The sequence below is a fragment of the Phaethon aethereus genome, assembly GCF_964289735.1.
Source record: "Phaethon aethereus genome assembly, chromosome: 5".
NCBI classification, from domain to species: domain Eukaryota; kingdom Metazoa; phylum Chordata; class Aves; order Phaethontiformes; family Phaethontidae; genus Phaethon; species Phaethon aethereus.
In genome coordinates, this window is record NC_138579.1 from 39632394 (window position 1) to 39655384 (window position 22991).

The 22991-nt window shown below is 41.5% G+C and overlaps 1 protein-coding gene across 1 annotated transcript in view; it reads left to right on the forward strand.

Moving 5' to 3' along the window:
- SMOC1 (SPARC related modular calcium binding 1) overlaps positions 1–22991 on the forward strand; it is a gene marked incomplete at both ends in the record, with an annotated part of 125259 nt that overhangs the window by 40371 nt on the left and 61897 nt on the right. The window contains 3 exons of the mRNA XM_082000152.1: positions 3412–3583; positions 11114–11226; positions 21799–21898. Coding sequence (XP_081856278.1) covers positions 3412–3583; positions 11114–11226; positions 21799–21898 — 385 coding nt within the window. The remainder of the gene's footprint in view (positions 1–3411; positions 3584–11113; positions 11227–21798; positions 21899–22991) is intronic.

A 22991-nucleotide genomic window follows, 5' to 3' on the forward strand; every position in this document is an offset into this window, starting at 1 on the left:
TACAAAGGAGGGGAGCTGTGCTCTCAGGTAAAATGCTAGAAAGAAAACTCTGTGCTGCGTGAGAGGGGATGGACACTCAAAAGGGCTGGTATGTTAAATGTCTCTGGATGGTCTGTGTTGACAATCACTTCTGTAGCATGAATACTTCCCAGCTAGAAATGGGACAAAGAACCGCCATTTTACACTCTGAAAGCTGGCAGGGCTGCTGAGCAATGACAAGGGCTCTGGGCTACCATGGAGCAGGTGTCCTACTCTGAGGGGGAGTTTCTGAAGCCCTTCAGTAGTTTCTCCAGGAGATCCAGCCTGCCTGGCAGTGCTGTCCTATCACATGAGAAGAACCCTGATCAGACAGGCATGATCCTGGATCCTTCTGGAAATTAATGCAGACTTTTACAATTATAATCTAGCTGAACAAAACAAGTACCATCTTGTGCAACTACGTAAACCATAAACTTTTTTGTCAAGGCAGGTGTGGCGTCTTCAGTGTCTGGAAAGCACCTAACATGCTGTGTGGGCTCCCTACTGTAATCCCAATTACAAATGCTAAAAAGGCTTTGATTTTTTTATAACGTGGTTCTTGGCTTAATTTGGGTAGGCAAGAACTTCATAGACTGCATTGGGGTGCTCTGCATGTTTCCTCAGGCCCTCATAATTAATCAATGCTGAGCTGTTCCTCCCCATCCCTCTGAGGAGGCACCAGAGGAAAGCTATTCCATAGCCTTAAGTTTAGCTTGTTTGTGTCAGCCCTGAGAAGGACTTTCTATTCTTCAGAGATGCCCTTTCTGAGAGGAGGGGCGTTCCTGGCCCACAAAACCCCTCTATACTAAGTATTTTGATACAGGCTGCAGAAGGCTTAGGTGAATTTTCATGATACAAGCTGGGTTTTCAGTAAGTTTGTAATATGTTTTGATGTTGGGAACCAGTATTCTGGCTTTTCTGGTGCACCTCTGGATAACTCTGATCTGTGGAACTCAGCTTCCGATACAAGGAATTGGCACAAAGTTTCATGCCAGTAGCTCAAGCCCTCAAAGTTGTGATAAATGGCAGATGCGTGCCTGCCTTCTAAACCAGAATGGCTTCTGTATTTAACTGAATATTTAATTGCTGTATGTGCACTGTATTGTGCTATTGGGCAGCTCTGCTTTTAAAGTTTGTGTATATAGACAGCTGAAAAGTCTTGTGAGCCTTTCAGGATCTCTGACATCACATGCTGGGAGGAAGGTTCAGCATCTTCAGTCTGCTGCTTTTTGCTGTATGTTTACAGTCACTGGTAATCTTTATACCTTGGGGGCTGCTGAAAGACATTTCTGTAGCCAGAGCAATTCCAAGCTACCTTGTGACAGTCCAACCCTTGACAAGAATCGGGCAAAAATCTGGTCCAGCTTTACAGTGTTTTTATAGTCTAGTCCAGGTCTCTAAACCATTTAAAATTGCCTTCAGGTTTAAATGTTCCAACTTCCCATTTGGAACAGGTGTTGCCAGGTTATAGAAAGTGTTGCAGAAAAGGAACAAAAACATTTTAAAAACTCTGCTGTTACAAATTTTGGCAAGTCTGACAGATTAAATTTTTTTTAAAATTGCCCCACCCGAATTAAAACAAGTGAAGACCTTGCTTGCTCTTCCCAGCTGTCATGTTTAAATGGGTTTTTTAGTAATTCATCAGTCTTCAGAAGATCCAGCAGTACAGAGCTAATGTTTTTCCATGAAAATATGTGACTTCTCAATTGTTTTTCATCTTATTTAATTGGGGAGAGAAAGGGGGTGAAGATTTTTTTTTAAATGTCAGAAAAACAAATTTCAGAGATGCATATTCTTGGAGTGGTTAAAAAACAACCCAAACTAGGCTTCAGGCAATGTTTTTTCAACAGCTTTAACCTCAAAGCATAGAGCAGACAGCTTTGTAGGCAACTGTAACACCAAGGTGATTATGGCAGTGACTCACACTTCCCTGTAAGGCATCCAGCTATCGACACACTTGGAGAGCTGTGGCTCTGTGCATGCAGACAGGGTGTCAGTCGGTGCCCGCTTGCCAGCCAGCTCCGACCTGCTGAGCTCATAACCGCTTTGATGGCGAGCTGGGTTATTGGTGTGTTAGAGAGCAACACCGGTTCCCCCAGGCTCATGAGAGGCTTAAGAGGTGGGAGAAGGGGAGAAGGGGAAGTGCAAGGCAAGTTTAACTTCTCTTTTCTTTGCTTAAACCTCATGGGACTTGTTTCAAGAGTCCCCTGAAACCTTCCTGTGAGCAGGTGGGTGGGTTTAGGTAATAGTTAAAAGGTCTGACTAACCACTGAGAGGTAGCATGGGAAGCAAAAAGGGCTGCTGCTATCATGTCCTGGTTAAACTCTTCCTGTTATAGAAAGAGGACTGGCAGTCTGGATCCTCAGGAAGACAGTATGAACTTGGGAAGGAGATCTGGGTATCCCTATAGGCAGCTCAGAGTGCAGCTGAGGGTACAACAGTAAACTGACAGATGTTGTGATTTGTGGGGAACAAGCAGACAGAAAATGGGGACTCATTCATGTGCATTGTGGGTTTCCCTATCTCCAAAAGATAAGGCAGAAGGCAAGCTCTCTTCTGAGAAAGGAAACAGTAGTAGTTGTGGTACAGAGGAAGCCTTCTGGGTGAGGGATTGGGACACTGGGGTGGTTCACATTGAGAGACTGACAAGAAAAGAGTGCCACATTTATACAAAACAGGCTACATCCAAACTGAATGCTCAGGAAGAAGAGGTATTCAGAAAGATGACAAGTTCAAACTTCTGAAAGGAAATAGCCTTTTGCATGGTGTGCAATTAGATAGTGGCTTGCCTGGAATGCAATTGCCAGCTGGGCAGGATGTCATCAGGAAGGAACAAAACGTAGCTTTGGGAGTGTGTAGGTATGCTGTTGCAGATGGTATCCACAGATGATATAAGTAATGCTTTAAAAACCAAATAACATCATATAAAGCTGGCCACATCCATGGTTCAACTACCAAGGCCAATCTTGATAGGTTATTTGGGTTCCTCCATCCTCGGTGATAAGTTTCTTGCACGTCTGACTAAAATTGTCTAGTACCAGATACTGTTTGCGGCAGGGTGCTGGGCAAGCTGGGCTGTTGTGACTCAGTATTGCCCTTCCCATGTGGGTTGTTTGGCTTTGCATTTCTGATGTTTTCAGAGGTGAGGCAGAGTGAGTAATGTTTCCATTCTATTAAAGAAAATGGAATGGCAAAGACCCTTAATTTTTTTTTAAAGATGTACGTGTTTCATTTTAAGTTCCCTTCAGGCAAAGTCAGCTTTAGTAGGCAGCTTAAACTGCATTATAGACTATATTGCTATTGTCATAAAAACAAAATACACTATGCTCTGTTTTGGGAAACCAAACAAAATCAGTATTTTTTTTTTGTCCCTCCCTCCTTTTTTCACTTCAGTTTTTAATAAGTGACCGTGACAGAGACCCTCAGTGCAACCTACATTGCTCCAGGTCCCAGTCCAAACCCCTCTGTGCCTCTGACGGCAGAACATATGAGTCAATGTGTGACTACCAGAGAGCCAAATGCCGGGAGTCAAGTCTGAGCGTGACACATCGTGGCCGGTGCAAAGGTAGGTGGATCTCAAATGCTTTTGAGGGGAGGAATGGGAGTTCTACCTCATAGGAAACTAGATTCTTAGACCCTTGAGTTTAGTATCATGCTCTGTGAGTAATCTGATTGAAATTGTGCATTCATGTGTATCTGAGTCTGGGTTTAGGAGGCAGATGTAAGAACTGACCAAATCATCAATGAAAGGCAGCAAAGGAATCGGAGACATCACTGAAAAAGGGCTGAAAAATGTATTTGTGGAACAGAGGGAGCTGGCCCCAAATCCTGAAAGAGCTTCCCTGCTACCTGTGCCAGTGAGGAACTGAGATACCTTTGAGTGATAAGAATGGGGAGTGGGGAAGAATGTGGTGCACATTAGATGTCTAATCCCTTTGCAGATGTACACAGCCTTTCTGTGCTGAGCTAATTAAGACAACAGAATGCATGCAAGGCTTTACATGGCCTCCTTTTTCCTGTTTGCTGTTATACATCTACTTAAAAATGAGAATATTGTTTTTTCTTTCTCTTCAGCTGTTCAGCATAGTCTAAAGCTGAAGTTGCAACTTTTTTTAAAGGAATATTGGTGTCTTGTCACACGAATTGTTTGCTTCTGCAGTGAAGTAAAAAATCAAGTCGAGTGTTTTCTGAGCACAATTGACTCAGAGGGCAGATGGCACAGATGTTTTTAGCAATTGGTTGAAGTGACAGGAGAAACTCATGAAACTCATTAAAATCCCTGTGGAAGGATAAATAAGCATATGTTTAAGCCTGGTGTTTGTTCACGAAGTCTTTTTTACTATTACAAAAAAGTATCTTTTGTCAGAATTACTTGTTCTGAAATGGAAATCCCTTTTCAATGTATTGACAAGCTTTATAGTTTAGGTGAATTATGAGCATGACATCAAATATTGCTCTCATTTAAACAGTTTCTCATTGGAAAAAAAGCTTACTTTTGAGTCCTTTTTTTTCCTTCCCCCTCTCCCCCCCAATCACTGCTGGGTTGCTTTATGGCAGCTTCTCTCCCATAGCATAGAAAAAGGCCTTTGAATCATGCTGCTTTCTGAGTGCTGGGAACCCAGAAGCTTTCTTCTCAGGGCTCAAGAAGCAGTTGGGCTCTTCTTGCAAGTGATGCATTTTTGCATATCACAATAAGAAGCAGTAGGTTGCAAGTCCCCCTTTTGCTTTCATCATTTGGGCAGGGTGGCTTAGATAAGCAACTCCATGGCTGATATTGGCATGTAAACTGTCACTGCTCAGTCACTTAAAACATGAGGTTGGAAATGTGGTACATCCATATGCAAAAGTGTCTGTTTCTGGAAGTGGAGAAAATGTTGACTGCCAAACTACACAGCCTACTGTATATTGTGATTGCAAAGAGTCCCAAAGAAGTAACTAAAGACTTTGTTTGTCTTAAGCACAGGTAAATTATACTTTCCTTTCTGCTCTTAGACACAACTGAAATGTTTAGCTGAAACTACTCACGTTCTCCTTTTCCCTTTTCCTCTTACCCTGTGGTACTCTACCTAATAACCTGGGAATGTTTGACAACTGCAAGTCTTGCTTTTAACCCACTAACACCCCCATGAATCCCTGGAAAGTAGGAATATTCTTTTAACTATGATATTCAAAATTAACCTTGCTGGTAATTTCCATGTATGCTGCTATTGAAAGCTATTTTGCTTTTCCAGTCGCATGAGGAATATGACCTCTAGTTGTGCATGATGATCACTGTTCTTGGCAAATACAGACAGTTGCAAGACGGGTGTGCCTAACTACAGGCAGTTGGCCAGGTCTGTCTTGTACTCGCACAAGGGAAGGTATCACCAGCAGTGTTCAAGCACCTTCTACTGCTGCAGTAGGGTACCAGGTTTATTGTGAACAGCCTTCATTCCTTCTGCATGACAGGATGCTCTATGGAGGACTCTGTAGAACTGGAGTTATAGAAAATGGGCCATTGAGCCCAGTCTCATGCAGTTGTGATAGATACCGTATCCAAGAACTTATCCTTATGAAATGGGCAATATTAAATTGTGCTTCCTTTGCTGGAGGGGAACAGGTAACTAAAATAAGGAAAAGAGGGAGTATATTGTGGACAGCAAGACATAGTTCTGCACCTCAGATTACCATAGGTTTCCGATTTCATATGCCGATAACTTGAACTGTGCTTGTGCCAAGGCAAACCAAGTGAAAACAGAACCTTTTTGATTCAGCTTAGCTCTCTGCGCTCTCTCAAGAAGCTGAGGACCTTTAAAGATGAAATCTTGCCAGCCCTTTGGGAGCTATAACTCTTACTCAGCCCTTGTTCTTGGTAGCTTCCTCACGTGCTTTTCAAGGAAATTCCTTCAGCACTAAACTTTCTGAACTCCTTCCGAACCCCCAGTCACACATCATAAAGGGTTAAAAGTCAAGAGTAGCTTAAAATGATCAGACTACAGCATCCATGACAAATGGAGCCTCATTGATGAGATTCTAGAGAATAGTTCCAGATGGTGTAGCTGTGCATAAAATACACAGCCAAGCACTCCTACTTGGATCTTTTGTCAGCAGTCATCTTGATCTGATGTCAAATGAGTTCTGCATCAAAACTTTGCGGGGATGAAGGACGAATACTTTTTAAATGAGTCTTGGCAAGCTGTCAAGATTATTCAGTGATTGTTAGGGTATATTGGCTATCTGTGTCTTAAAACGCATTTAAATTCTATGTTAACTGGTTGGTTTCTAGGAACTTTTTTGCCCCCTTTAATTAAAAAAAGGGGGTGTAAGTGTTCTAAAAACTTCCTTTTAGATTTGTAATGGTTGGTTTTGAATGTTTGCTGATATAGAGCTTATTCTTAGGTTCACTCTACATAGTTACTTGTGATCTATCTGTAAGTTACTGCTGGAAGTTGTAACAGGGGTCTTCAGCCCATTTCCTGGGATACCTGGATGAACACAACTTTTAGCTAATGTGCTGGAAGGGAAGGTCTCCTGACTAGTGATGGGTTGTTGGAAGGTAATCTTTCTCCTCTACCTACTGTTCTTGTTGGACAGGAGATGATACTTTGAAATCACTTTTTGTACTCCACTTGCTAGAACTATGTTTTTTGTCTTTGAACTTTCTTCTTCTTAGTCAATGGAGAATAAAGTCTGTCCCTCCTTGGCAGCAGTTAAGCAATAAAATCTGAAATGACACTTTCAATCACTTTGCAAAGTTAGGCATGTTTTTAGGTATGCCCTAAATAAATTGGGGAACTCTTGAGTAAAAATGGTATGTGGTTATCAAAGGAGCAAAGCATGTCAGCACAAAAGGAAAGAAGCTGGAGATTCCAGGTGTAGGACTTGTCAGAAATGAAGTGGAAAACCATGGGGGGGAGTGGAGAATGATTGACACCCTGTGGGACAGATGGACCTCTTTTTGTAGTTTGCTCAGGTTGCATTTTTGATGGTTTTATGCAAAGACACAGATCATTGGCTGGAGTAAATGGCTATGAATCTGCTGACCTCAGTGTAGCTGGACTGCTTCATGCCTCATGGGGACCTGGCCTGTAGGTGAGAGTTACCTAATGGAACTAGAAATAGTTGAAAATCTGCTTTTATCAATTTTTGCCCTTTGAGATTTTGATAAAAGCAAAGTAGAATTAAAATTAAATAACTAGGTTGCATTGTATAGATTTGCTCCTAGTGTTACATGGATACGTGGAGATACTTTTACTTTGTATTTTTAGGATAGCTTGGGTCTTTATAGCACGATGTCAGTGGTGTCAAAACTCCCTCTGCCTGTTGAAGAGGGGATACTGGAATTCTTGGGGCCTATTCAGGAGTGGACTGTGTATCTTGAGGGACACGGTGGTCTCATTTGAATAAACTGTTCATGGATAAGATCAACCATGGTAACTAGTCAATTTCATTGCAAAATTTAAAATTATGTGCACCTGCATTCTACAGGTTATACCACATATGTCAAACATGTGACTTCTAGTTCACAATCTCCTAGTTGCCAACTACCAACTTGAGAATGAATTTTCTTTAAAAGGCAGCTTTCTGAGCAGCAGTAAATCTGTCCTAAGTTTGAAGGTAATTAAACTATTAACCAGCTCTGTTTTTTAAAAAAGTCATCCTGTTTTGGTTTTTCACGTTATATAAGGGAGAGGAGAAAGTCCTATTTAGTCTGTCTGGACCATGAAACTGGAATGCATTAATACCATTCTGTTTTATAAGCTTGGTGTTTGATACTCCAGAGAACATTTTTTAAGAAGAGGCAAGAAAAGTGCTGAAACACTTGGTTAAACAATCAAAATGCAGAATAGAGTATATGAATCTACATCATAACATCAGGCTTTAGTAAAATTTGTAATGCATCTTATTTGGGGTGAGCTATTTGGCAACTACCTTTTAACACTTGGTAGTTACGTCATATTTTACATTTTCTAATTAACAAAGCATAAATAGCAAGGTGAAGTCATTCTGCTGAAATCAGATGTTGATGCAAACATAAAAATACCAGCCTGTGGAGTGAGGAAGAGAAGGATTGACAGTCCTTATAAAAACAAACTGGTAAATGTTGATATTAAAGGCACTGTTTTTACTGGAACTGAACTGTGAAATGACAGACAAAAAAGATAGCAGTATGCACACACCTCTCCAGGCAGCGTGGTATATAGGTGGTTGTTCCAAGTCAAGACTGTAAAAGGACTGGTGTGACCTTTGGAAATCAATGAGGGACGATGGGAAAAGTAATCAGGGCTGAGTGTTCATGAACAGGAGAAAAATTGTCTCTTCTCTGCACTTCAGCAGCAATTTGTGAAGAGACATCACTTGAGGCAAGGGTTGAAATGCAAAAGAGGATGCTGCAACAACGATGAGCTTTTAAATGCTATGGTGTAGTGGTGGTGTGCTACACAGTATGGTCTATTGAGTGGTAGTAGAGAGTTCAATCTACAAAGGCCAGTTAAAATTGCCAAGAGGGACATAGTCACCTTAGCAGCAACATGTTTATATTATCTTCTCCTATAATAAGGGCTTGATTGTGTGCACGTTTGTCTGCTCGTTAGACAAATTGGACAAAGATCTGAGTCAGTCTTCCTTCTGCCTGGGCTCCTACTGTATTTGTACTGCAGGGAATACCACAAAATGTTTGTTCCTAGCAGCTATGTGGTGAAGCATCCAGTTTCAGTCATGTAGTTGTGAGTGTGCCAGCACTAAAGTAGATGCTATATGGAAATGCTTTATGCTTCTGTTTTATGTTTGGGAGAGGAACCAGATAAGCCTATCTGCAGTCCTGGATCCTCAGATGGAGAGACTAGAAAACACACTTTCATTTGTGAATATCTGCTTTGATTGTCACACGAGAAATTCACAACTCTTTTTTTTTTTTTTCCTTATATGTGCGGATCTGCACATATACCTGCTGATTTTTTTGCTACTTAGTTGTCTCCTGTGAAGCAGAAGTTGAAGGTGTTTTTAGTCAGATGGCTAGCTATAAAACAGAAGGAGCAGCCACGCCATCTGTATCTGTAATAATGTCCTATGTCATATCAAGCAAGATTGAACAGGAGATCTGCAGGTGATAGGTGTTCCAGTTAACAGCATTGCCAGTGCTTCCTTTTCAGCTGAGAGAACGAGCATGTGTTGGAAGGCTCAGTACTGCTGGCAGGACCATCCTCCAGTGGAGGTGTGCAAACAAGGTCTGATCATCTGGTTACTTTGGCAAGCGGCGGGGGAAGGAAATTCCAGCTCAGAGGTTATATCATGGTGAAATAGGACAAAAAATAATGCTTCTTTAAATTCAGTGTCAATTTTATTCAAGAAAGTCTTTTCATTCTGTGAATAAGTCTTGCTCATTATACAAGCTTATAATAGGTCCACCTGAGATCAAAGGTCCGTGTGCTGAGGGTATTGTGAAAACACCCCACAAAAAAATCAGTCTAAAGATGAGTGACACAGGATCAGAAGGGACACAAGGTCATAGGGAGGTGAGGTGAGTGACTTGCAGTCACTCAGTGGTTCAGTGGCAGAGTTGATACAGGCACTTGTGCTTTGTAACCCAGTGCCTAAGCTACAGTCATCTGTACTGAATACTCTTGCTATGAATAACGACTTTTTTCAAAGAGAAGGGTTTGATTTCCATAATTCCAGAAGACTTATGAAACCTTTCTTGGAGTAATGTGATATGTTTAAAATGAAACTGTGTTGGCAAACTGGAAACTTAACTCTCTTGAGTCATCAGTTGTGTAAATAAAGTACTGAGCTTGAAAGCTTTGGTCTATGTCTTTAGCAAAACTATTTACAGCATTGTCATTGGTTTCTGCATCTAGATATGCTTAGATGGAAATGGTTTCTATTTCCATGCAATGTGAATTCAGTTGATCTGAGAACTCAGACTGGCTTTCTAATTCAGTGCTAATATTAGTGATTCTGCTGAAGTTCATGTGATCTGTGAAGGAGAATATGGGATCTTCAAGGATCCAGTAGAATTATTTTGTTAACCGACTGACTTCTGTGCCTGGTAGAATAGGCATTCAACCTTGATCACTCTCTATGGTGCTGCTGAAAAATTCTGATGATCAGATTTTGCAGTTTCTGCACTGAAAAATCTTTCAGTCAGTGCATTCATGGGAAAAGGAAGGTCCTAGTCCCTGTGTCCATTCCATGGAAACAGATGTTTGCTGTTTTACTTCTCTTTCTAGACTGAACAGCAGTACTGTTAGACATCATGTTTTTAAATGTAAACACTGAGTGAATCTGTATCTCTGCAGGGCAGAACTCTTGTCTTTGACCCATCAGTCATCAGCGTTAGGCTTATCTGTGTCTACCCTCTGTAACAGGCAGCTGGACCTGGAAGAGGTTAAAGTCCCTGCTTATGCTACATGCTGCCATCATCTGAAATAAGTGCAGAGCTGAGATCTTAACCCCTTCCAGCTCTGCTTGCAAAGCAATGTTTTTCTTGGCAGCAAGGTGAGCAACTGATATGAGAAAGTATAATGCACACCTGGCTATAAGCACTGGGACTAAAGGTAGAAGCTGGATTTCAGGAAAGCACAGGCAATGGCATATCTACCTTATCTGAACCACACGAAGGTGGAAGTTCAGATGGGTGGCCAGTTATTTTAGCATCTTACTGGGAGAGTTGCTCAGAGAAGCTTTGCCGGGGCCATTCCTTCTTCCACGTTGCTCACTTCTGGGCCTGAATTACTTAGCTTATGCTCAGCCATGCAATTTCAGGCTGTTAATATTAACACAAACACAGCTTCCTCCAGGAAGGTCTTTCACTGTGTGGACATTGTGTTCCAGCACTTGTTGGAAGAAGCTTCCAGAGCCCTTGGATGACGATAAAACCTGTTGCCTAGGAAATTAGGCAGCTCTTCATTAACTGGCTCATAGTTTGATTGTCTAGGTTCATATTTGTCTTTGGGATAATGAGTGCTATCTCCATAGCTGCCTTGTTAATGTGCAGGTAATGGTCCTTGATGCCTTATATTTGTTTGGGGTTCTCACCCACCCCCAGCTGCATGGTGTGTCTGGTAGCTTTTGAACGTCTTTGAAATCTAAGTGGGTTTTGCTTTTCTCCTTGTAGATGCTGGCCAAAGCAAATGTCGATTAGAGAGAGCTCAAGCACTGGAACAGGCAAAGAAGCCACAGGAAGCAGTCTTCATCCCAGAATGCAATGAGGATGGATCATTCACACAGGTAAAACTTCTGTTGGCTTCCTTCAACCAGGCTCCCAGTGACTGCAGGAGATTCACTGTTATGGTATGAGCCAAGTGATGATAGATGCATGGGTGCACACTGACTCAGTTACTCAGGTGAAAGTGGTGAAAGCTGGGGACTTGTTTAACCAACTGGAAGCTTTGATTCAGTTGCCGTACCTTAAGACACATACATACGTAATGGCATCCACCTCCACTGTAGCACAGAAACAAATGGCATCCACCTCCAGCATAACGGAGAAACAAAAACAAATTGCAGGGGAGGTCAATTTTTCGCTGAAGATGAACCATAGAGAGCTGTGGCTCACACAGAACAGGGTGGACCAAGCTGTTTCTGCTGTTACCTGCGTTTCATCCGTCCCAGCAAAAAAGTGGTCTGAGCCTCTTACCTCTGCAGGGTACTTGTTAGTGACAGACTCCTGTTTCCTGTTCTATGCCCTGTTGTGGTTTGGGGGTCTGGCAGAGAGATGATGGAGACGGCTTTATTTGGGTTTTTAATTCTTCACTGTTTACTTGTTGGAATCTAACGATGTGCTGGGATTGTAGACTTTCATAATGCTGCTTCTCTGGAGAAAAAATTATCTCAGGCAGGGATAACAGATGAGGCTTATGGTTTGTTGTCCTTTAACATCTGTGAAAAACAGTCGGCCCTGGTCACTGAGCATCCTTAAATAGTTGGACTGGGAGAGATCCTACAGAATTACAGAAAAGTTGAAGTATTTATGGCAAAAAAACACTTCAGGAAGGAGATTTTTGAGAGGAAGAGTATTTTGAGGCAGGGTAGAAATTAAGAGTGATGCTGTTGGTTCTGTTACCACTAGCATAGTGAGTAGTGTCCCAGTACTAACTGAACTGGGCGTTAAAAATGGCTCACGTACAGTTTCCTACTAGGCAGGAGGGGTATACTGTCTGCTCAGTTTGACACACATCTCAAAAGCCGAAATCCTGCAACCCCAATGACCTCTACTTTGTGAACTTTGGTAAATCATGCAACTTTTTTTGCCTTAGCTTCCCTATATCTAGCACTGCTCTAGAGACGTTGTGCCTCAGAAATATTAGGATTAATTACCATTTGCAAAGTCTTTTGAAGGTAAAAATTTCAAAAATATGATCAATATTGGCTTCAAAAAGATGAGAAAGGCAAAAAGCTTTGGGATTGGTTCAAACACTTTGTGATGCCTGGGGGAAAGAGAAGAAAGATTTTTTTTTTGTGATAACCCACCAAAAATTTTTATTTCCCCCTGCCTTACCGTCCCATTATCTGGTGTGTGGGAGTGTTTTTGTTTTTTGATGGTGAAGTGGGAAAAGTTTGGTTTTTATCCATCCTGCCAACTTTGCATACTACTTTGGAGCAGCATCATATTTGTGTACAGCGTGGGCCATCTTGGGAAGGTGGGGGTAAGAGAAGGTGGCAGAAGTTTCTTGCAGTCTAACTACACTCTCAACTGTTGAAGTTTGATGTTGTGCAGAGCTGCTCAGGTTATGTTGGCACTGGAGGGGAATGTTTGTAACACTTGTAGTGGGCCAGCTAGATGTTCCATGTTAAACTTCATAGTTCAAGAAAAGGGGTAGGAAGGCTGACTTTCCAAAGTCTGTCACTGTCCATCAACCCCTTGGAGAATAAAGTAGGGGTGCAGGTGAAACTTTTATCCTGATAAGCTGGACTGAGAATGTAGTTGATAAAGCTTTGTTTCAGACAGGCTTATTTGGAAGGCCAGTACTGGTGTCTGGATTGTGGAGCAGTGGCTGGGCGTATTCTGCACATTCCCTGGCCAGTGTGGGTTGCCAGTGGAGCAGCAGCATGAAACTGCTTAGAAAGATTGTGTGTTTTTAGCTGGCAGCCAAGCGATACTTCACATTCTTTATTCAGTCCTATCGGTGAACACTAAAATGCTTTTGTTCTACCTGGCATGATGAAGGAAGACTCTGATCCCTTTGTAGCTGGAATTAACTGAAATTCATATCATTCCTTGGATCGTAAAAATATTCCTTGTTCCACATACCTTAGGAACCAGCTTCATCATTTATATTGCAGCATTTAAGGTCATTGTTTTTCATTCACATCTTATGCAGGGACAATGTCCAAGGAAGCTAACTGGTTTCAACCTGCATTTGAGACAAATATTTCCTTTAGTTTCTGGCCAAATTAATTAAACTTTGATTTTTAAAAGGATGTGTAAAAATCAGAATTTTAGTGAACAGTCCAAACAGTTGTTTCTTCCAGCAACTCATGAATAGATCTCATCTGGTGGAGGTGGTTTGGATACTGCATCTCTTGCGCAGAGAATTGGCACCCCCACATTCAGCTCAGCAAGGAAGCTGTATAGGACAGTTCTTGAAGTCCCTGAGGCCTTGCTGAAGTCAGCTCTGAACTGTTACTAGTTTATTCTGGTTCAGTACCCAGAGAGTTGCTCCATCCAAACTCCAAAATCTCAGTTGGGAAGTCCAGAGCAGGGCAGTGTCTCTCAGCAAAGTTTATAGGAGAAAGACTCACCATGTTCTTCAACCTTGAATCCCCATGCCAACAAGAGTCTAAGCAGATGCATATGCTTCAGGGTATACCTTGTATGTAGAGTTGACTAGGGAAATTTTTTCAACAAGTTCCCCCCTTCTATGTAACTGTTATTGGAGAAATAGTTGGTGTAGAAGGAAAATTCTGACCAGAAGGGAAAGAAAGATGCATGCATATATTTAAAACATCAGATGTCTTAATTGTTAAAGCACTCACGCAAGGTGTGGATGACTTGCTTCCAGGTCTTGAGCTGACCCTCTTTTTTGTAGATGCATACACAGTAGGTGTTCAGGCCCACATCATCGTCCTTGCCATCAGACTTTAAAAGATTTGGGTTTTTGTCTAATTAATTGTGGGAAATTCTTGAAAGTTTTGCAGGAGTAAAAAACATGAACAGTGCAAGTTTGGGACCTGCATTTGGTAGTGGCAACTATGTTCATAGGACCTGCTTGGTCTTAACCAGCTTGAACTGTTGCTTTTGTAGTTTATCATCAGCCTCTTGATTAGAAACTAAACTGCAATCACTATGGGTAAACACTAAAAGCAGCACTAAGTGATGCTCTTCCTCTGCAAGCTGCTCAGGTCTGCCCTTTCCAGCTCCTGGAATTGCATCTAGTACAAAACTGAATTTGGGACTGGATCCACCATGAGCTGGATGGGGCTGTAAGGCAGTGAAGAGAACATAGCTACCCTGCTGTGCTGTGACCAGCAGCATGTGTTGCATGGGGCAGCGGCTGCAAAGGGGAGACCATGCTTGCATTATCTGCTCCTGCTTCCCTGCAGGGCAGCTGGCTCTGAGACCCAACAGTTAGATGTGGTAGCAAGGGTGAAAGGGAGGAGGGCCTGAAGGCAAAGACCTTGGTTTGGCTTGCATTTAAACCCTGTGTTAGAGAGACATTTTGTGTGTCTTAAACACTTGTATAATCTGTCTTTTAATTGTCTGTAAATCTAGACTGAAAAGAAGTGTGGCCATCTATTCTATTGCCTGGATGGCCAGTTTTCCTAGGCATGGCTAGTTATAATGTGTTTTGTGTACTGTATGAAGAGGAGCAGGCACCTGTCAATTCACTGGCTTTCATAACTCTTTCTAAGCACCGTGTCTGCTTCCCTTATTCTGGGAGTCCACTTCAGCACTGCTTACACATTTAAAAGTGTGGCATGGATTTGCAGCATGGAAGAGGTGGTGGCATTGCAGGCGTGGTGGGATGACTGTAAGTGGGAGCAGACCTGATGAATTGCTCTGGAACTGCTATTTCTTTATATTTCAGTCTGTGTGGGGAATATTACTTCCTGTAACAAAAATGCTCTACACTTAGCCCACAGTCATATAAGCATGTAGATAAAATTTGAGTTATTCACAACATAAGAATGTTTGATAGGAGTAATTTGATTAATTATATAAAACTGAGGTCACATACTGTTGTGCAAAATTAGATATGACTAAAACCAGTTTCTGTTCCCAAGACTTGCTCTCTTCTTTCTGCTGTTATGCTGTATTTTGCATAAATGCCATTCCCTTTCCATGTGGCACTTAACCTGCTGTGATCTGTTCTTCATAAACAACAGGCTCTATTGGGTAATCTGCACACTTTCTTTTTGCTGCCTAGTGCCATTGGGCTTGTTGCCATGGGCTGAGGGAGACTTGCATTCTTCTTAGTTTACCCCCAGGCAGTTTTTTAGAAAAGATTGCTGAGGTTTTAAACGGGATCAGTTTCAAACAGATTAATATGAACACAAATAATGTTAGCGCTGCTTTGGGGGTGTAGTCTTGTGGGGCTTTTGGTGGTGTCTTGCTATTTGCTGCCACCTTCTACTGTCTAGCTGTGGTTTCTTTTCCTTGCAGGTCTGCATACAAGTGGCTGAAAGCAAGTCTCCTTGGAGAGCTTCTTTTGAGTTTAGGGCTATCAAAACTGCAGCTGCTAGTGCAGTTATGATGCAGCACTGAGATTTCTCTTAAAGCAAGTGCGCATCAGTCAAACCTGGCATCTTATGACAGGATCAGTGAGTGGACTGACTTTCAGAGCAGTTTTCTGTTGTCCGATAGCTTCCAGAGCACTCCCACATCTGGTAATACATGTCTCTTTGGAAAGAGTGATCTATATTATGGTCCATAGCAATAGTTTCATTCGCTGCTATGCTAATGTGACTACAAAGTACTGCTTTCTCTTAAGTCCCACACAGACCCCTTTCTAAAGACATGGGGAACTCTCTCAGCCTTCAGTGTGACTTCATGATCCAAGTCTGTTCCTCTGCATTAGCTAGTGTAGCATGATGCTGGGCAGAATTACAAACTCATTTCTTAATGCAGCACGGTGCTGTGGGGCACTGTGTAGACATGTCCTGCATTCCCTGGATGCTGTCTATTATTCCATTATTCAGCGCTCATACTCTAGCAATACTAAGCTCTTAAGGACTTAACCTCTCCTTTCAGAAGGAAAGAACACAGTCTGTCTTGCTAGATTAAAGAAACTTTCTTCATAAAGAATCTGGGCTTTAATTAGTAGATGGTTTGGGCTTTTTTGTTAAGACATCCCTTCTATAAAAGACTGTAGCTGGAGCTCTCTGAATACTGCTCTACAGATTTGTCTGCCTCTTATGCACTTGCTTTCTTCCTGCAGCTCTCATTGTTTCTTGTTTGTATATTGAGCTAAAGATAACCCATGGATGGGTAAGGAGGTGGCTACTTTGGTTATATACAGCATTTCTTCAAAGAAGTACCAGTCAAGAGAGCAAAGGAACAGATTCTTAAAGCAGGAGTGGATATCCTTAAGGCAAGTGGCAATTGTTAACTTTTAAAGGGTCACATTCTGTGTCAGAAGCAGGGAACCTCTCTTGGAGAGCCCTCTCCTAAGCTAAAAATGGTATCTGGGTCAGTGTGTGGTAGAAATGCCCTTGACCATGGCTAAGATTCTTTTGCCACAAATCACTTCTTTCCCTGGTTATATGAATAGTGAAATTCCTGTGGAGCAAGCATTTCTTGAATGGTACATAGACTTGAGGGAGGTGGCTGTTGCATAAGGCCCTGGTGGGAATATTTGTCTGCACAACATCATTTGGGAAGAATTAAATGTGAGCAGGGAACAGAAAAAGTGACAAAAATGATTTAAGGGGTTGCAGTCTTAAACTTAAGATGCAGACTGATTCATAGCTCCCTAAAATTGTCTGTAAAGGCAAGGCAGGTTTCTGACTCTTAATCAAGCAGAAAGTATGACAAGATCCAGGGTATAAGCAGTACAGTAAAACACTTAAACCAGAACAGAGGCATCACCACTTAAAGTTAGGATAAATAGCCATAAGGCCAGTGTGCTGATTGTGTGCCACTAACTTGGGTTCAGATGACTTTCTAGATGAGCTTTAATGGCAATGGCTCAAAGGAAGGGCTTGATTAAAGAATTGCTGTGTGACACTGCAGCTTCTGCTGTCTGGGTCAGACCAGATGACCTACTGGCTTGGAACAATTTGTTTAGCTGTTTTTACAGTGTTTACAAGGAGCACCTGGGTGCAGCCAGGGTTTGGAGCCTTGCCTCGTGAGTGTGGACAGTAGCTTTTCTGCCTTCCCTCACCCTCAGCAATGATGTTCAAAAACTGGATGTGTTTTTTCTTCTGTCGTAGAAGTATTGCTTTTAATGCAGAAGTAATGTTTTTATTCCCTTCTCTCTGCCCTCCATTATGGAAGAAACTAGGAAAGGTTTGATCTACAATGGGATGGGAATTGGTAACCAAACTCTTCATCTGAACAGTGGTGAAAGACTAGTCTGAATGTTGCTGTTCCTGTGTTCAGATGACTGCTTGTCCACGGTGCTCTCGAGCTCTTACGCCTCTTTCTGTAACTCCATAGAGATTGGTTTCAGCCATCACAGAATTACTGTTTTGCCCCTGTTCTCTCCCTCATACACGTTGTCATGGTTTAACCCCATCCAGCAACTAAGAACCATGCAGCCACTTGCTTGCTCCTCCCCACTCCTTGGTGGGATGGGGAGGAGGATTGAAAAAAAAAGTTAAACTTGTGGGTTGAGATAGTTTAATAGGACAGCAAGGGAAGAGAAAATAATAATAATGGTAAAAGAATATATGAAACAAGTGAAATATGAATATATATATATATATATATATATATATATATAATATGAAAAAATACAGTTGCTCACCACCTGCTGACTGATGCCCAGTCAGTTCCTGAGCCATGGTCACCAACCCTCCACAAACTCCCCCCAAGTTTATATACTGAGCATGATGTTATATGGTATGGAATCTATATTTCTATCTATCATCTATCTATTCACCTATCCCAGCTGAAACCAGGACACATGCATGCAAGCTCTCTCCCACTTCCAGTTTACCTTTTGGAAACAAACCCTTGATGCTCCTTTGTCAAATGGTTGTAAAAGGAAGCTGCTGCTTGCTTGTTGAGAAGCTTTGGGCTACTTGGTAATCTGATTTCGGCATTGCTGGTGAGATATTGAAGAAACCCAAACAGTTGCTTCTTTTCCCCTCAGGAAGTTGAGGCAGAGTTGTCTGCCAGTGACTATGCTTTTAATGTTTTCATGTTGTAATGAACTTGGTAAGAGCAGGTGTTTATTCATGTGGCCAGTGGCTAGTATGTTAGCTGCTGTTTGTTTTCACACGTCGTAATGGCAGAGGGGAATAGAGGAGCTGCTGCTATACCTTTAATTTGGACAATGGTGGCAGAGAAATTTTTGTTGGGTTTGTCCCTCATGCTTCTCATCCTTCAGCTGAGGCACAGTTGAAATGGCATATCTCTCACTCCTAAAAAATAGGAACTGTGTCCTCCTGCACAGTCAGGGATTTGGGTGCTTGCAGGGCTTTAAACTGTAGTTTGAATTTAAAAAAAAAAAAATTAAGTGTAGATGTTAATGGGGAATCTGTTGGAAGACCTTAAATGACTTGCAGGTTTATTTCTCTGATTCCCTGTTATGTAACTTAAAATGTCCAGCTGTTGGACAGGTGTATGTTAATTTCAGATGTCAAACTCTGTCACGTGCTTTTCCAGAGGTAAGGAGCATTCTGTAGCGGCAGCTTGGTTAGCAATTGAGTTATTTTGTATATAAAATTGATAATGTATTTTCTGTCGCAATGCTTCTCTGTAGAAGACTGAGAGCCAAAAAGTCAAACACACTTTTTTCTAATGTGTATTTTGGTAGAGCCCAAATTAACTCAATAATTGAAGATTAGATCCATGCAGTAAACAGATGTCATTTTTACACAATTACTCTTCTGATTATAACATTATTTAAAAATTTTGCTACTGTGGGATTAGGATTAGAGGTTGAACTAGAGGTTACATTTCAGGTAGAAGATTTAAATGGCATTTAGAAACAAACCTAAGATCACTGGAAACTCATTGGAAAAATTTAAAGTAAAAACCTGAATTTTCAGGATTCTGTAGTATAGGTGCTCTGGAATAGTGGACACTTAAGAGTTTGTGTTTACACACAGTGTTTAGAAATGGTACTGGATCAGCTATTGCCTTTACAACTTTTTCAGTGCTGTACCAGTGCTATGTAACTGATGAAAAGTATACCAGTTTTCCCAGCCTTTAAGCTGCAAATTCTAGGCTGTAAGCCACTGTTAAGACACCTAAATATGCTGAGACCTGGTCAGGTATCATAGTGAAAGGTAGCATCTCTCAACACAAAGACATTCAGGAAAGCCAACTGCAGTGATATTTGAGGTTTCAGAAGTATCTGTTCTTCATGGGTTGTCTGGCCTTTAGGACAAGGGCTGAGGTTTAATTGCTGCTATTATCCGGAGGGAAGTCCTTTGGTGCTGTAGTAGAACATGTGGTTGTTGTGAAAGTGCTGTCAATTGGAGATTTATTTCTCTTTTTAACTGTGGCAGGGGGAAGAAAGGGTCATGGGATACCAGTCCAAGGAAGACCAACATTCCTTAGCTTAGTTATTTACAAAATTAGTTCTTTTATGGATGTAATGTGCTTGGCTTGCATAAATGTTAATTGTTAGCTCTCCATTGTGATGAGTTACATAACATGCTCTTAGTTAATGCATCTATCCTAAATTTATGTCAATACATTTTTTTTTTTGGACTCTTCTGCCATGTACTTTGTTATTTTCTGAAGGATTGGCTGAAGGATTATCAGGTCACTAATACTTGAATTTTTTAAATGCTGGGTACACTGGATTTTTTTCTGTAATGTGACACGGAAGGGTCTTGCCCTAAGAGTTCAAGACTCTATCCTGGAATTTGGCTTCAACTCTGGGTAAGATTTTTACAATTAATGCTCAGATGTAAAGACAACTTCTTGTACTGTTTGGAATGCAATAATGAGTGTGTGATCAGCAAAGATAAACACGAAATGCACAAAGCCAAGCAGCTCCATCAGACTCATTTTGAATGTGCAATTGATTAGATTGAGCAATAAGAAATATTTTGCAACTTGATTATTGCTGATTATATTCATAGTGCTTTTGAGTAATTAGCAATAAATTTTGTGATATATTGAGAGAATAAAAATGAAAGTGTGGAGATACCAGTGACAATGACTTTAACATGGGTACATAAGATTATTGTTGATTTTGGCTGCTAAAAGTGAATTTGCTTGAGGCAAAATGATTGATTTGCACTTTAGTAAAATCCAAGATAAACATGTGGTACTGTGTTATAATTGCTCTTAGATCATGTTTTATGCGATATTCAAAGCCTTTTAAAAAGACTGTTGTTAAGTCCTTGAACAAACTCTGCTACCTTAGGGAATCGAAGCCAGCTGTCAGCAAGGGGGAGTGACTGGTTTAGCTCTGAAGGATCCCTAATGAAGGGAATGGCACAAACACCCCATCACTCTTCTCTCCTCTGGAGAGGACTGGAATGGGAAATCAGCTTCAATGAACTTCAGAAAATGAGAGAATAGACAGAATTCAATTTACAAGTAAAATAAAAATGGCAGTTTCTGAAGTGATCTCATTTCATGGCTTCTTTTTCAGAAATAGCTTATAGTAATTACTAGCTTATAGTAATGTAGGCATTTCTATACCGTGTCAGGATGCCGCAAGTGCTGATGTGCACACTTGGTTGCAACTGAAAGTGTGTTTGCTAGAAAGAGTTTGGAACCTGTTAGTATTTACACAGATGCCTGTATGATGATCATTTACTTTTGTCTCAAGGGAAGTCAGAGGCATCACAAAGTTCACCCAAATGCTGACCACTCTTTGAAAGCTGAGGCAAAGGCTATAATTACATTTATTAAGTTAAATGAAACTATAGTGCCACTGAACCAGTATCTGCATAGATGTTACAAAGACCAGTCTGCTAGACCAGGGTTTATCTATTCCCACTTTAGAGGTCCACATCTGAACTAGTCATCCTGGTGTCCTTCTGTTGTGAAGGAAGGAACCGGGCAACTCCAGATGTTTAGTGGCGAAGGAGAGCTTTAAAGTTAAGCAAGATGAATCTTATGCTGTCTACCTTTGGCTCATTAGAGCCTTTATCAAATGTTCTTAAATCCTTATCGATACATGAAAAGTAAGCATGTCGGATCTTGCTCCTACTGCCTAGGTTGACATAGTAACAGGAGAGAGCTTCTGGAGAAGGTTTGTTAACATAAGTCAGTGTTGCATTTTTCCAGACAAAACTGAGCAAAATGCTCTCAAAATGCCGACAGATGCTGTTCTCAAGCAGCATCTGGAATTGAGCTAGGGTGGTCTTTCCACATCCCAGCTGTGATGCAGCTATTTAATGGTAAATAGTAAATGGGATTTAGCAGAGTATGGAATGAGTTGAGACACAACTGCTGTATCCCCAAAATGAAGTGTTCTCAAGCTGACTACTTGTAACTTTTGCCTGCTGAATTGAAGCTAAAGGTGATGAAGTAGGAGAAATGACCTTTCCTCAGGGTGGACATGAGGGGAGAGTGAAAAGATATCAAAGACACTTTTCTGTGACCTCACTCTGAAGCACGTGTTTGTGATGCATCTGGGTTGGGACTTCCACTAAGATGCTGGATTATAATAAAAGTGGTGGGTGATAGTGAGAAATGAAATGCCTGCTCTTTGTTTTATCAAACAGGTGCAGTGCCATACCTACACGGGATACTGCTGGTGTGTGACACCTGATGGCAAGCCTATTAGCGGCTCTTCTGTACAGAACAAAACGCCTGTATGTTCAGGTACTGTGGGAGTGGCTTCAACAAATACTAATATGATAACTGAAGGGGGTTGGGGAGGATGTGTCCTGTTCAGAGCGCTTAATCTTTTCAGGTGACTTGGACAGTTTATCTGATTCAACACTCTGGTTGCGCTTGTATCTCCCTGTGTGCTTGCTGGTATTGGGAACCTGCAAGGAAGCTTGGACTGTGGCATGTCCACCCTGCAACTAGGGTACAGACACACCTGCAAGGCTCACTAAGAAAAACCACTAAGGTAACAGCCTGTGGGAGCCAAGGCAAGAGTTGCAGTGTTGCTGTGTACACCAAAGCCAGAGATCCTGTAACAGATGGGTAACTTTTTTTCCATGAGCTGTATTTTAAAGAAGTCATTCTCAGGCTGTATTGAGTGGGCCATGGAATCATTTTGTCTGCAGAGACACAGTTAAAAGGTGGTTCTGAGAGAAACTGGTAGTTGTTGACTACTAACCCCCAGTTCTGGGCTCCTACTATTATAATGGATTTGGGTCTTCTGATCATGTTGCTCAGTTCCAGGATCCCCATGTTTCTGTCATGGGGCTGGACATCTCTGGGCTTGCACAACAGTTGACAAGAGGGAGGTCCAGAACCAGACTGTTAGTCATGGCTTTGTGACCTGCTTCTGGTCTCTCAGCCTGACACTGCTCTTATGCCCTATGGTTTACTGGGCCTAAATCCATCCTTTTCTGTACTTGAGTGATGTTTGGTTTTGTACCTTACCATTCAATATGGCAGCCCATGGCTCAGATGGGATGAGTTTGGCCTCTACGTTTTCATAGGGCCCTGCAGTGTTTGCCTTTAGATGTGAACATGATAGCAGTCAAACTTGTTTTGTTGTTCTAATCCTTCTCACCTTATTCAGTGTCCTCTTGCCTGTAGGGTGTCTTGTGGTACTAAGGAATCACAATGACTTGCATGAGAGTTTGAGTAGGAGAACTGTCTAGTAACCCTCAATGTAGCTTGAGGGGACACTTCATGTTTCACAGGTACATGGAAAGAAAATAAGATTAATATCCTGTTTTTTGTGTAAGATGAAATGTTACAGTAATTTGGCTTAAACCTTGGAACAAGACTTTCT